This window comes from Montipora foliosa, chromosome 5 (genome assembly GCF_036669935.1).
Source record: "Montipora foliosa isolate CH-2021 chromosome 5, ASM3666993v2, whole genome shotgun sequence".
Lineage (NCBI taxonomy): Eukaryota > Metazoa > Cnidaria > Anthozoa > Scleractinia > Acroporidae > Montipora > Montipora foliosa.
Window position 1 is genome coordinate 23,206,607 of NC_090873.1, and position 12,299 is coordinate 23,218,905.

At 42.0% G+C, this 12,299-nt stretch overlaps 3 protein-coding genes across 3 annotated transcripts; all 3 read left to right on the forward strand.

Annotated features, from left to right (window-relative positions):
- Positions 1–294: 294 nt before the first annotated feature.
- LOC138003057 (galanin receptor 2a-like) lies at positions 295–1,981 on the forward strand. Its single transcript, XM_068849001.1, has one exon. It carries the CDS (start codon positions 674–676, stop codon positions 1,712–1,714), a length of 1,041 nt encoding a protein of 346 aa, XP_068705102.1. The 5' UTR covers positions 295–673; the 3' UTR covers positions 1,715–1,981.
- Positions 1,982–8,801: 6,820 nt separating this feature from the next.
- Positions 8,802–10,812, forward strand: LOC138002484 (uncharacterized). Its single transcript, XM_068848520.1, has 2 exons — positions 8,802–9,402; positions 9,602–10,812. Exons 1-2 carry the CDS (start codon positions 8,802–8,804, stop codon positions 10,810–10,812), a joined length of 1,812 nt encoding a protein of 603 aa, XP_068704621.1.
- A 286-nt stretch (positions 10,813–11,098) lies between these two features.
- Positions 11,099–11,914, forward strand: LOC138002485 (uncharacterized). Its single transcript, XM_068848522.1, has one exon. The coding sequence runs from the start codon at positions 11,099–11,101 to the stop codon at positions 11,912–11,914; it is 816 nt and encodes a 271-aa protein (XP_068704623.1).
- Positions 11,915–12,299: the final 385 nt, after the last annotated feature.

A 12,299-nucleotide genomic window follows, 5' to 3' on the forward strand; every position in this document is an offset into this window, starting at 1 on the left:
AAGCAAGATTGGAATGGCTCATTTTTTCCCTCTTTGCTTTTGTGGTATATCTTTAACGCCCATTATACTTTTTATCCAAGCCATTCCTAGTAAATGAGAAGCCAGTGTAGTAACTCGAGGTACACACATTTAAATACGTGCCTCTTTGTAAACTGCTGTCTTAAAGTCGGTCAAATTTGACCAGAGACAATTTCAAATGTTTTGTGACATCCGTCACTTAAATTGGCGAAAGTAGGAACAAAGGAGAAGAAATGAAACTTTAGTCAAATGAGATTGTTAAATGCAGCTTACAAGCAAGGTCTACCTGATAATTACCATTGCGATTTACCAACTCAATCAATCTGTTTAATGAAGATCTCCCACAGAGTTCTACAAAATTTGTATTCTGACCGTTTAGGAGCTGAGAATCTTCTTATCGAACGAGAAGAAAAAAGTCGGCCAAATGACAAGTGACATAGCAAGCAAATATTCGCTCCATTTGAGTTTCATAAGTCAGTTGTGAAAGAGAAGGAGTATAGAGAGGATGTATGACGGTTATTAACTCTTCAGTTTGGTTCTGGTTAGACGCTGGATCTCGAAGTGGAAAATCGAAGAAGTTACAAAAAAAAAAAGCAAAACAAAACATTAAATTGATCTCTTCGCGACGTTTCTACACGGGCTCAAAACGGAAATCATGTCGGTTAACGAAACGGATTTGAACAGTTTTCGAGACTTTAAAAAGTATACGATCGAGCGAGTAGACGTGGTTTTTGCTGTTCTGTATTCGTTGCTGTTAATTGTCGGGTTTACAGGAAACTGTCTCGTTATAACTGTGGTTCGCAAAACAAAAAGTATGCACACGACCACAAATATTCTTCTCGTCAACTTAGCTGTCAGCGATATTGTCATTCTACTTTGGTGCCCAAGAACCTACAGCTTTGTTTTTTACCCCATACATCCTTCAGGAAAAACTGGCGATTATATTTGCAAAATGTTCACAGGCAATGCTATCATAACTGTGGCAATAGCCAGCTCTGTCCTAACACTCTCCGTTCTGGCCATAGAACGCTACCACGCACTGATGAAGCCCATGAGGACGGAACTTCGACTAACCATTGAACATGTTAAATACGTTGTCTTTTTTATTTGGATCGGAGCGATCTCAATAAGCTTTCCGAATTTTTCAGAAAGCAAGTACAGTCAACGATATGGAAGGTGCGTATGTCCATTCAGTTTGGAGTTAGCTTCTTCACTTCGCACTCATGTTATTTGTACTGTTGTATTTTGGGGTTTCGTACCGTTTGTCGTTTTTGCGTACTGTTATTTCCAGATCATCCGAGGGTTGTTTTTAGGCCACACTGTCTGTGCGGAGGCGCCGTCGGGCAATGGAGATGATCGTACCAAACAGCGGCTAGCTAAACTCTTAATAAGCGTAACAGTTGCGTTTTACGTTTGTTTTATTCCGTACTGCGCCTTTTTTCTATACATCGCGCTGGAACACCGCCGCAAACTTATCTCTAACCAGGAAACGCTGTCTCTTCTCTTACGTGTGTTTGAGTTTTTGATGTACTGCAGTTCCTGCTTAAACCCAGTTCTTTACGCGTTCCGCAGCTCAAATTACCGGGATGGTTTCAAGGCAGTTTTCACCAAACACACTGCCATCCACTCCAGTAGATTCGCATCTGTACATGTTGTGCGCAACCGCGACAATCCTGAATCTGGATTAGATGTTTAAGACTTGCGAAGTATTTACCAGCGAATTCGAAGTTAGTTTGTTTCATTTGAAGGTATGATCATGCATGACAGCCTCTTCAACAAAAAAAGACACAAAGGATTTTTTAGATTGGTCAATATTTCCTGCCCACGTACCCGCACAAAAGAAGAACTTCAATTGTAAAGCACCTAGAGCTTATTTGCCTTCCAACCGATACACAGGAAACAAGACATAATTTTGTTTATTATTGGGTATTTGAGAGAATGTTTAACACATATTAAATGAAAGGTGTTACAATTGAACCCACTGGGAACTTGGAAAAATCCGAGCCCCAGATGGGATTCGAACCCGCGATTCGTGGGTTCGAATCCCATCTGGGGCTCGGATTTTTCCGAGTTCCCAGTGGGTTCAATTGTAACACTTTTCATTTAATATGTATTGGGTATTTAAAAGTTTTTTGCTTTTTCTTTTCTTTTTCTGTTTTTTTTATGAGTTTTTGTTAATTTCGTATCACGGTAGGTCATTAAATTGTACAAATTTATGTGTAAAGAAGGTTTTAGTTTGCATTTAGTGGGCTAACATCACTGGCACCGAGATTTCTTTATCAACGGTGATGAATTTATGTAACTTTCTACTTTCTATGTTTCAATCCGGCTTCAGTTGAGTTTGACTGTGAAAACGTTCAACATAAATCATGATAGTGACAAATTATTAATATTCCTTCCCCAATATATTTAATCAGTGAAACTAAAGTGGGCCGGCATTTGAAGCTTTCAATTAAAGCGGAAGGAAAAATCGTAGAAGGCGTTTATCATCCAACAGGCATTTCAATTATATAGTTCTTCATCGGACTCCTGCATCAACGCTTCTTGCCTTATTGTACGTTTGACAACAATTTCAATTGCTGGGTTTAGTTCAGAGCGATAGTGTCTTAAGCAAAGAGCCTAACAAAAAATACTGGATATTTTAAACTCCACGATGTTACTAAAGGTGTATGCACGATTTTGTCAATAGCCAGTAGAGCAGGCGGTCTAAAGCTCGTAATGAGCCGCCATTTTGAAAGCACACAGCCGGTAGAGGATTGAGACGTTCATACTGTCCACCTCTCACTGAGTGCAGTTTTTTTGACTGGCCTCAGGCCTCTGTTAGTCTTGCTATCCAAGATGTCGACCAATAGTTCTTACTAAAACAAAAGTACGCCTGCTTTGCAGGCTATAGTGTCTATAAATATGGGTTATTGACCAAGCGTGAGGTTAAGATGGCTGGATATTGGCCAAGTTCGTCTCGCTCCATAAACACGCAAAAAAAGAACGAGGCCAATATCCAGCCATCTTGACAGAACAAGCTCGGTCAATAAAGGATTTATTATATGACTTAAAACACCAAAAAATGATCTTTGATCTTGCGGGAGCAAGCGACAAATCCCGTGTGGGCGAGATAGCTCCATCTTGCCCTTTCGGGTAGCCAATCACAGCGCGGGATTTGGTTCATCTTGTCCGCTCACGGAGCTAGTCACGTAATAAATGTAAATAATACTCGCGTTAACGTTTGTTGTCCACTTAGAGATAGAAAAAATAATGCTGAGTGGGAATTATGGGATCTAGGTTCTTATTCATGGATTGAAAATAGTGGGCTGGGAGAGGATTAGTCTTCAACCTTTGGTTTGAAGGAAACATGGGTAAATGGGACACTGACATGTCAAGATATTTTTAGGGAACTAGTTTAAAACACAGCGAATTTTAACGCTTATTACTAATAATTAGTATTTTGGATCAGATTAATATATTTCTTCTTAACTTTTAATTCACTCAGAGTTAGGTGTCCCCAATTAGTTTACGTATATGTAAGCTAGATCTACCTGACATATTAATAAAGTTATTGATCGATTGATTGATTGATTGATTGATGGAAGTGAGGAAGCTGAGGAAGTCTTTTGTGTAAGCTCGGAGGTGATGTAACCTGCCATCACAGATAATGTTTGCCTGACGTCTGTGTTCGCAGGGTAGAAATGGTGGTGTTGCGTGTGAATGGCAACAGCCGAGAAGAACGACCTCTGGGCAGTTTGGAAGCATTCGTAGTAAGGTCAATTTCTCTAATCGGCTATTTCTAGTATTTCAAATTTTTGAGATGGCACGGACGGAAGAACTATGATTGAAGAAGAAGTCTATGATTGAAGGACTTCCTTCTTCGTGGCGCCAACGGGAAAGAATTGCATTATATTCTATGAAGACGATAATGACATTGAAATTATATAGTCAGTGAGCAGGCTGACTTGTTTGGGACATCGAACGAGTGATTTGGCGGCGGAGCTACCAGCGGGCGAGATGAATGGGGCCAGACTCGCTCCCTGGCGGCTCCACCTCCAAATTACTCCCTCGATGCCCCAAACAAGTCAGCCTGCTTGCAAGCAAACATTGATAAGGGTATATTTGTTCACGAGGGATTTCTTTGGGTGAGTTTCTTCAAATTTTTCCACTTCGCAACATGGTGGCTTAAAATCTGATTTTAAAGTGCAACTAAACTCAAATATTTTTTTGTCCCTAATATAAATCTCCCATCCAAAGCAAACATATGTCACCATTGTCACCCAGAATGTCGCTTTTTCTGTGCCGTGCAAGCTACGCAAACTTGGAAGAACAAGCAGTAATTTAATTGGACCCACGACCATGATGTGGGAGGCCTGGGTCTATTCTCGATTTTACGTCACAAACTGCTTTGCATTCCTGTTTCAAGGAAATTTTGTGGGCCAAATTACTGCTAGTTTTGATAACTTTGCGCGTCTTGCCCGGCAGATAAAAGATGCCCGAAAGAGTTTGAGGTAAAAATGGCAAAACATGTTTACTTTTGGTGGGAAATTTAATATAGTAGACGAAAAATATTTGAGCCGTTTAGGTTAACTTTAAGTTTGTCAAAACTTCTGCAATTAGGCAGAAAGTTTATTCCATCGGCCCAGGCTGACAAAACGTTTCCTTGGAGCTAGAAGCTGAATTTGGACGTATAACTGAATGCATCGTTAGAGCGATTTTCAATTGAGTATCGACAGTAATTAGCGAATTACTTTGGTTTATGATTACTTCACTCAGTGATTGGTTCAAATTTTTCGCGCCACTTTTTCAACCAATCCGAAGTGACACCAAAACCAATCGTGGCTCGCGCGTGCACACTTTCCCGCGCTTTGTGTCGGCTACGAGTAATTACTTCGAATTTGGATTGGTTTGCTGGATTGTCTCCGTCCTTTTTTTGGCGAAAGCAATTACTTTGGTCTCATTTGAAAACCGCTCTACCTTCTTTTTAAATTAATTGGGACCATATAAGAACACCTACGAACTTTGGGTCCCCCTGATGAAGACACTGTAACTTTTTAAGCAATATTAAAAATATTGATCAAAACCAGAGTATCATCAAGCCATGTCTTATAATTACTGTCAACCTGGTTGCAATGTGAACCCGAACTTTGTTGGAGGTAATCTTTGTACCACATCAGCTGGCCCCAGTTGTTCAAACAATGAATAGCGCTATCCACCAGATAAATCACTCTCCAGTGGATAAGAAATAGCGAAATCAATTGCACAATCCAATGGATAGTGATTTATCCTGTGGATAGCGATATCCATCTTTTGAACAACTGGGGCCAGATGTGTTGCATTGATCAAAAAAGGAGCAAAATTTTGTCTCGTGGAGAGTAATCGAGAGTAATCGCAAGATCGTAGGTTCGACTCCTGCAAAGGAGAACTCGGATTCATTTCGTGAGTCAGCATCGAATAAAAAATAAGCCCTCTTGGCCACTTTAAGCCACTTTTGGTTTCCCGCTAAATTGAGCGAAAGCGCGCTCACCCAAGCTGATGATGCAAGGTAAGGGTGTGCAATGCATAACTGTAGTGGACTTCGCACTTTGTTTCTAATTATAAACAGCTGAAAAATTCAGGTCTTTTCAACGGGATTTAAACTCATGACCTTTGCGATGCCGGTGCAATGTTCTACCAACTGAACTATGATGCCACTCACTGAATGACTTGAATGAAGCGACATTTGGGTAAATTGTCTAGCAAAGTGCGAGGATCACTTGTCTCTTTCGTCTAATATTAAGAGTTAGCCAAGCCTAAAAGCGGAGCTCCCGGGTTATTTATTCTTACTTGCCTTACTTAAACAATGAATTAACGATTTTTTTTGTTCAGCCGTGGCGAAGAGCAATCCAATAAAGGAAACCAAACAAAACAAAACAATCTAAAACGAATTCTTTCGTTTTTGCTCTTCTTTCATAGGTAGTCCAGGCATCATGCGACTTTTGATATCAGATTCAAAATTAAAAATCTTCTAAATCTATGGCAACAAATGCAATACAGAGCAAGATGCATCTCTAAAACAATTAAAAGTGATAATGTTAGATCCAAACGCCTGCTCATTAGTGGGGTTGTATTCCTCTCTTAGGAATAGAGTTGTCAGCTATTTAAGGACGTTCGCGCTAATTGTTTGTGCGCAACGTTACTGCGCAGGTAACGCGACTATAATATGTCACGCATTACTTCGAGCGTTTGTGAAGTTGAGGTTTTAAAACCTTTGCAAAAACCGTGGACGATAAGTCTTGCACAGCGTTAGATCACAGAACATCTTAATCAGTCAAAACTGATTTAAAATATTTATGAAAGTCAAGTAGACTACTGCACGAATGATATTCGTGAGGTTTTATCAGTCGTGCACTAGTCTACTTGACTTTCACACAGATTTTTCAAGCATCAGTTAAAATAACATGGCGACAAAAACGTCGAGGAAAAAATTCCAGGCCGGCAATAGAATGGCACATTTATTTCCGAATCATCATGAAACTTCAAAGAGAAGTGAGCGGGAGGATGGAAAAGCTCTGGAAAAGGTAGCTGATCGAGTAGCCTAGTGGCTGAAAGTTTGGAAAACTCGAGGACGAACCGTTGCGTAAATTTAATGGGGCTGTTTCTTTTTAATGTTTTTATTACCCTACGAACTTAAGTTCAAAGTGAATGCATGTTTTTAAAGTTCTTTTCCTTTACTTTCGTGAAAATTGAGCGGTATTTTTGTCCTCGTCCGCTTGAATATTGCGGACCTGCGTGGAAACAATCAGCGATTGAATTTCACAAAAAACACACTCCAGAGGATGAGCATGACAGCAATGGAGAGATATTATACAAAACCCCAACCAAATGAAGATGACCCCTGCTTAAAACTTCGTTGCTATGCTCGAGAAAGGTTTTTTTTTCGGTGAAAACCTTTCATCTCTCCTCAACACGAGCGACCTCTTTTGGGTTCCAGTCCTTGCCCGACAAGTCACGCAAAAGCGTGACAAACGAACTTTTCCGAGAGCTTTGCAAAATCACATCGATTTTACTCGTTCAGATCATCGGTGACCCCTATTTTTTTAATCATGAATCACTTACTTTACTTGCTATCTACAAAATATGATGAAATGAAAAAATTCTCACCGTAACAAGTTATCTTTTTTTAACATTTTCCTTCCGCGAGCCATCCAATTCCGGTAGTGGTTGCAACGGATAGAGCTTACGAAAACGCTCGTCGAGGATGAACTCTACTGTTTACCACATCCCTAGCGGCATACAATTATCTAAAAATCTCACTCCTAAAAACCTATGCACGGAAACTTTCACTCCAACAGTTTATTTTTATGATTTTCGATGGATGAGCACATGAGCCTACATCTCGCTATTATGACCGATTTCTCGAAATTAAGGCATTTTTCCACTGCCATTTTCTCCGAAACAAAGTCGGTGACCTCCATTTTTTTTTTCATTTTTGGAGTAAGTACTTTATGACCTAACTCTAGGCGAGAAATGAAGAAAATCTCACCGTAGGAAGATTTTGGTGCGAACGTCCTTAAGGCTTAATTTAGTCATTTCTAGGGTTCTCGATCAGTCATTTTCGCTTGTGAGTAGTTCTTGTAGTTTCGCTTTCTGCAGTGTGTTACTTTCTTCGCTTCAAGCAGTCAATATTCAGTTACCAGCTCCTAACAAATGTAAGTGTATCTTTTCGTCGAGTTTCTGTTTACGATTAGTTCATTTTACTAAGTAATTTTTGTATTTGTTTGTTTTCTAGTCTTAACCGCTTTTCGCTTTCACCGCATGGGTTGAGTTCGCGCCGTCATAGGCAGTTGAATGAAGACTAAAGCGTGTTTGAATTTTTATCGCTGGAGTTTTGTAGTCGTCAGAAGATCACATCGTTAAGAATTTGTCCTGAGTTTGCCGAGATTTGATGGCGGCGAAAGAAGATGGTCCCGGTGGTGGTGATGTTGTCTTTGGCGCTGCTAGCGCGGCACTAGATCAAGTTATTTCACTCGAAGACCTTCGGCGGCTAAAGAATTCCAGATCTGGATATCTCTCGGTAGTTACAATTAAAAGGAATGAAATTTAAGTGTTGCTGTCCCGCGAAGGGAACGCCTCTCGCGTTAAAGAGAAAATGTCAGAGTTTGTCGCTGCATTCGCTGCTTTCCAGGAAGCTCATGTTGTATATATGTCGTACCTGTCTGACGAGTCGAGCGTTTTGAGGTGCCATGAATCTTTCGAACGTGAGTCTGTTCGCAAGGATAACTTTATCCATGAAGTTCAAGGTTGGATTAAAAGAACTGAGGAAGTGGCGCGTTTAGACTCTCAGTTGCAACCAGAAGGCTCTGCAAGTCAGATCGTGTCGAGAACCTCAGCCTCCAGACTTTCTAGTAGAAAATCTCATCGTTCTTCTCGCAGTGGTTCGCGTGGAAGTAATGTATCTTCATTGTCCGTGGCCACAGCTAAAGAATCTGCACGCGTAGCAGAGTTAAAAGCGGAAGAGGCGGTTCTTCAGAAGAGACAGCTACTAGAGAAACAGAAGTTTCACCTTCAACTGGAAGAAGAACGCTTAAGAAGAAGAGTGGCACCATCCCCCCTTGCCTATTAACAACGAAAGGGCTGTTTCAGAGTCCTCCGAAGTGCTTTCTTCGCCAAGCGAAAGGGCTTTTCACGAAATGTTAGGACTCCATCAACAACAGAACGCTCTGCAACAGCAACAAAATAAAATTGTGGAGATGCTTGCAATACAACAGAAGAAAAGTGCTTTCCCTTAGCCTCGTGTCCCTATCTTCAACGGAGACCCTATGGAATATGAACCCTTCGTAAGAGCGTTTGAGAGTATAATCGGGTCCAAGACGTCAAGCAGTAGCGAAAGGCTCTATTACCTTGAGCACTTTACTGGTGGAGATGTGAGAGAGCTCGTGCGATCGTTCCATTATCTCCCACCTAAAAATGGTTATCAAGAAGCTCAACGACTGATCAGGAAGAAGTTTGGTGATAATTACCACGTTGCAGCTGCATATGAAACCAAGACACTGAATCTGCCTAATGTGAAAGTAGAGGACGGCCAAGCCCTAAGTCGATTTGCCATTTTCCTAATGAGGTGCAAGAATGCCATGCAGATTAGTAGGAACCTAACCAAGCTTGAACAACCCGAAACCATTAAGAAGTTATCTCTGAAGTTGCCGTTCAGTTTAAGAGTAAGATGGCGGCGCTTGTTAGATGAAATCATGGAGGATCAAGGAAGGGCTATCCGGTTTAATGACCTTGCTGAGTTTGTCGACCATGAAGCTCGCGTAGCGACCAACCCTCTCTTCGGGAAGATTGTCGAAGACTCTAGGCCTAGACCTGATACACGTCGAGATCTCTTGAATAAAGGATCCCACGAGAAAACGAAAGAAAGACGTAGTTTTGCTTCGCATGTTAACAATTGCCTGACCTCACCTGCCACCAGGGAATTGTCAAGTTCAGACTTACCTACAGTAGAAGAAGTCTCTTGCCTTTATTGCAACGATCATCACGCCCTAGAGAGCTGCAAATCTCTTAGGAGTCGCCCCTAGGGGGAACGAATCGAGTTTATGAAGTTTAAGCGTCTTTGCTTAAGAAGCCAAAGAAGTAAAGAACTTGGACCTTAGTAAAGAAAATCTACCATTCGAAAGAGCCCTTGGAGTTCGATGGTGCATAGAAACGGATACTTTTGGGTTCAAGATAGACCTGAAACATAGCCCACCCACACGAAGAGGTATCCTTTCGGTTTTGAGTTCAGTTTATGATCCTCTTGATCTCGCTGCACCGTTCGTGTTGCCAGCCCAACGCTTGCTTCAAGATTTATGCCGGGAGAAGCTAGGATGTGATGATGCGATCCCCTCAAAGTACGAGGTTTCTTGGGAACGATGGTTGGCAGATGTACCCAAATTGTCTAAATTCTCTGTCGAACGCTACCTGAAGCCAGATGGTTTTGGTGTCATTACGTCCAGTCAGCTACATCATTTTGCTGATGCATCTGAAATCGGTAATGGGTCAGTTAGTTATCTTCGTCTTGTCAATGCCCACAATGAAGCCCATTGCTTTTTTCTCTGCGCGAAGTCACGTGTCACTCCGTCGAAGATGATAACGATCCCTCGTCTGGAATTGTCTGCGGCGGTGACAGCTGTTAAGCAAGACAGATTATTGAAGAGAGAGTTGGAGATCTCAGTCAATGCAAGGTCGGTCTTCTGGACGGACAGTACCGCAGTTCTGCGCTACGTCAAGAATGAAACAAACCGGTACCACAACTTTGTTGCCAATAGGGTGGCGATTATTCGTGACGGGTCCCAGCCTAATCAGTGGTTTCATGTCAATGGCGATAATAACCCTGCTGATGACGCCTCGCGTGGTTTGACGGCAGATATTTTCCTTCGTCAAAGTCGTTGGTTAACGGGGCCGGCATCCCTTTGGAAGCATGACAGCATGTGGCCAGCGCAAGATCAGCTATTTGGCGAGATTGCAAATAATGATCCTGAAGTGAAAAGAGAAGTTCGAGCCGGCGTGTCTTCTCTGAGCATCCCTAAAAGTCCATTATTGCAGTACGCTAGCAGATGTTCCTCATGGTCTCTCCTGGTGAAAGTCGTTGCCTGGCTTTTCCGTTACAGAGATAATCTCCTCAAGGCAAGTAAAGGAGACAAACCACGAAATGGCAGTCTTATGCTTATCACCCTTAAAGAAATCCAACGGGCAGAGGGAGAAATTCTAAAGCACGTCCAACGGCAATCCTTCCTGGAGGAAACGGCAAATCCTAAGAAGCAGGTTAAGAAGAGTAGTCGCCTTTACAATTAAGCTCGACCCAATCTTTGTGAATGGTCTGTTGCGCGTGGCTGGTAGACCTCGCAACTCTACGTTGTCTTCAGAATCAAAGAATCAGATTATTCTCCCGAAAGATGATCGCGTGAGGAGATTAATTATCGATCATTATCACAAGGCGTGTGGCCATTCTGGAAGAAAGCATGTTTTGTCCCTCATCCGCGAAAGATTTTGGATAACTGGGGGAAGTTCAGCCGTAAAGAGTGTTCTCGCAAAGTGCGTCATATGCCGACGTTCACAAGCATCTCTTTGTCGACAGAAAATGGCTGACTTGCCAGAAGATCGCGTTCGACCTGACAGACCACCGATCACGTCAGTTGGCTTAGATTTCTTTGGTCCCTTCCAAGTTTGTCGTGGTCGTAGTCTCGTTAAGAGATACGGTGTAAATTTCACCTGCTTAGCTATCCGCACTGTGCATATAGAAGTTGCTTTCAGCCTCGACACAGACTCCTTTCTGTTGGCTCTTCGAAGATTTATTGCGAGAAGAGGTCAAGTAAAGGAAATCTATTCAGACAATGGCACCAATTTCACAAGTGGTGAGCGAGAGCTCCGCGATGCTATTTCAGAGTGGAACCAAGAGAAAATCCACAATTCTCTTTTGCAGAAAAATATCAAGTGGACCTTCAGCCCCCCTTACGGTTCCCATTTTGGAGGTATCTGGGAAAGATGCATACGAACCATCAGGAAGATTCTTCGGTCCTTACTGAGGGAACAAATAACGGAGTATGAAAGTCTACCCACGCTAATGTGCGAAGTCGAGAGCATCCTTAACAGTCGACCCATCTCGGCCGTATCCAGCGACCCCTGCGACTTGGAGGCCTTGACTCCTAATCATTTGCTTTTACTAAAATCCGAAGCCCCCTTGCCTCCTGGTCTATTCCAGCACAAAGATCTACTTTCAAGACGCCGTTGGAGGCAAGTGCAGTATCTCGCGGATGTGTTTTGGAGAAGATGGTGCAAGGAATTTCTTCCCCTTTTACAGATTCGTCAAAAATGGGTTCGTCCAAGGAGAAATCTGGCAGTTGAAGACATCGTCTTAGTCGAAATAAAAGTTTACACCGTAATTCTTGGCCTTTAGGGAAAATCGTTGAGGTGTTCCCCGACAAGAGAGGATTTGTTCGCCGTGCTAAAGTGAGCATGAAATCAGGTGTTTTTGAAAGACCTATTGATAAACTCTGCCTTCTGGTTGAAGGAGAAGAATGAAGTGATCCAAGATGCCAATTTTGAACGTTGTTTGACTCTAAGACTCAATTTTCAGATTGAAAACGTTGTTTTAAATTTCTAGTTCAATATTTTCCGCCGGGGATAAGTTTCTTAGTGTGCACTTAGTATAATGCAAAACTATACTTAACGCTCCTATGGACTGGCACGCGTAGTTTCTGTTTAGATCTGTTTCATGTAAGTGACTCGACTTAAACTGTCTCACACTTAGGGGCCGGTGATAGATCCAAACGCCTGCTCAT

What these genes read in the sequence shown, in the direction of transcription:
- LOC138003057 (XM_068849001.1), top strand. Translation starts at nt 674, where the DNA reads ATGTCGGTTAACGAAACGGATTTGAACAGTTTTCGAGACTTTAAAAAG.
- LOC138002484 (XM_068848520.1), top strand. Translation starts at nt 8,802, where the DNA reads ATGGAATATGAACCCTTCGTAAGAGCGTTTGAGAGTATAATCGGGTCC. An exon ending in CGAGAAAACGAAAGAAAGAC is followed by an intron (nt 9,403 to 9,601) that starts GTAGTTTTGCTT and finishes TCTTTGCTTAAG; the next exon opens with AAGCCAAAGAAGTAAAGAAC.
- LOC138002485 (XM_068848522.1), top strand. Translation starts at nt 11,099, where the DNA reads ATGGCTGACTTGCCAGAAGATCGCGTTCGACCTGACAGACCACCGATC.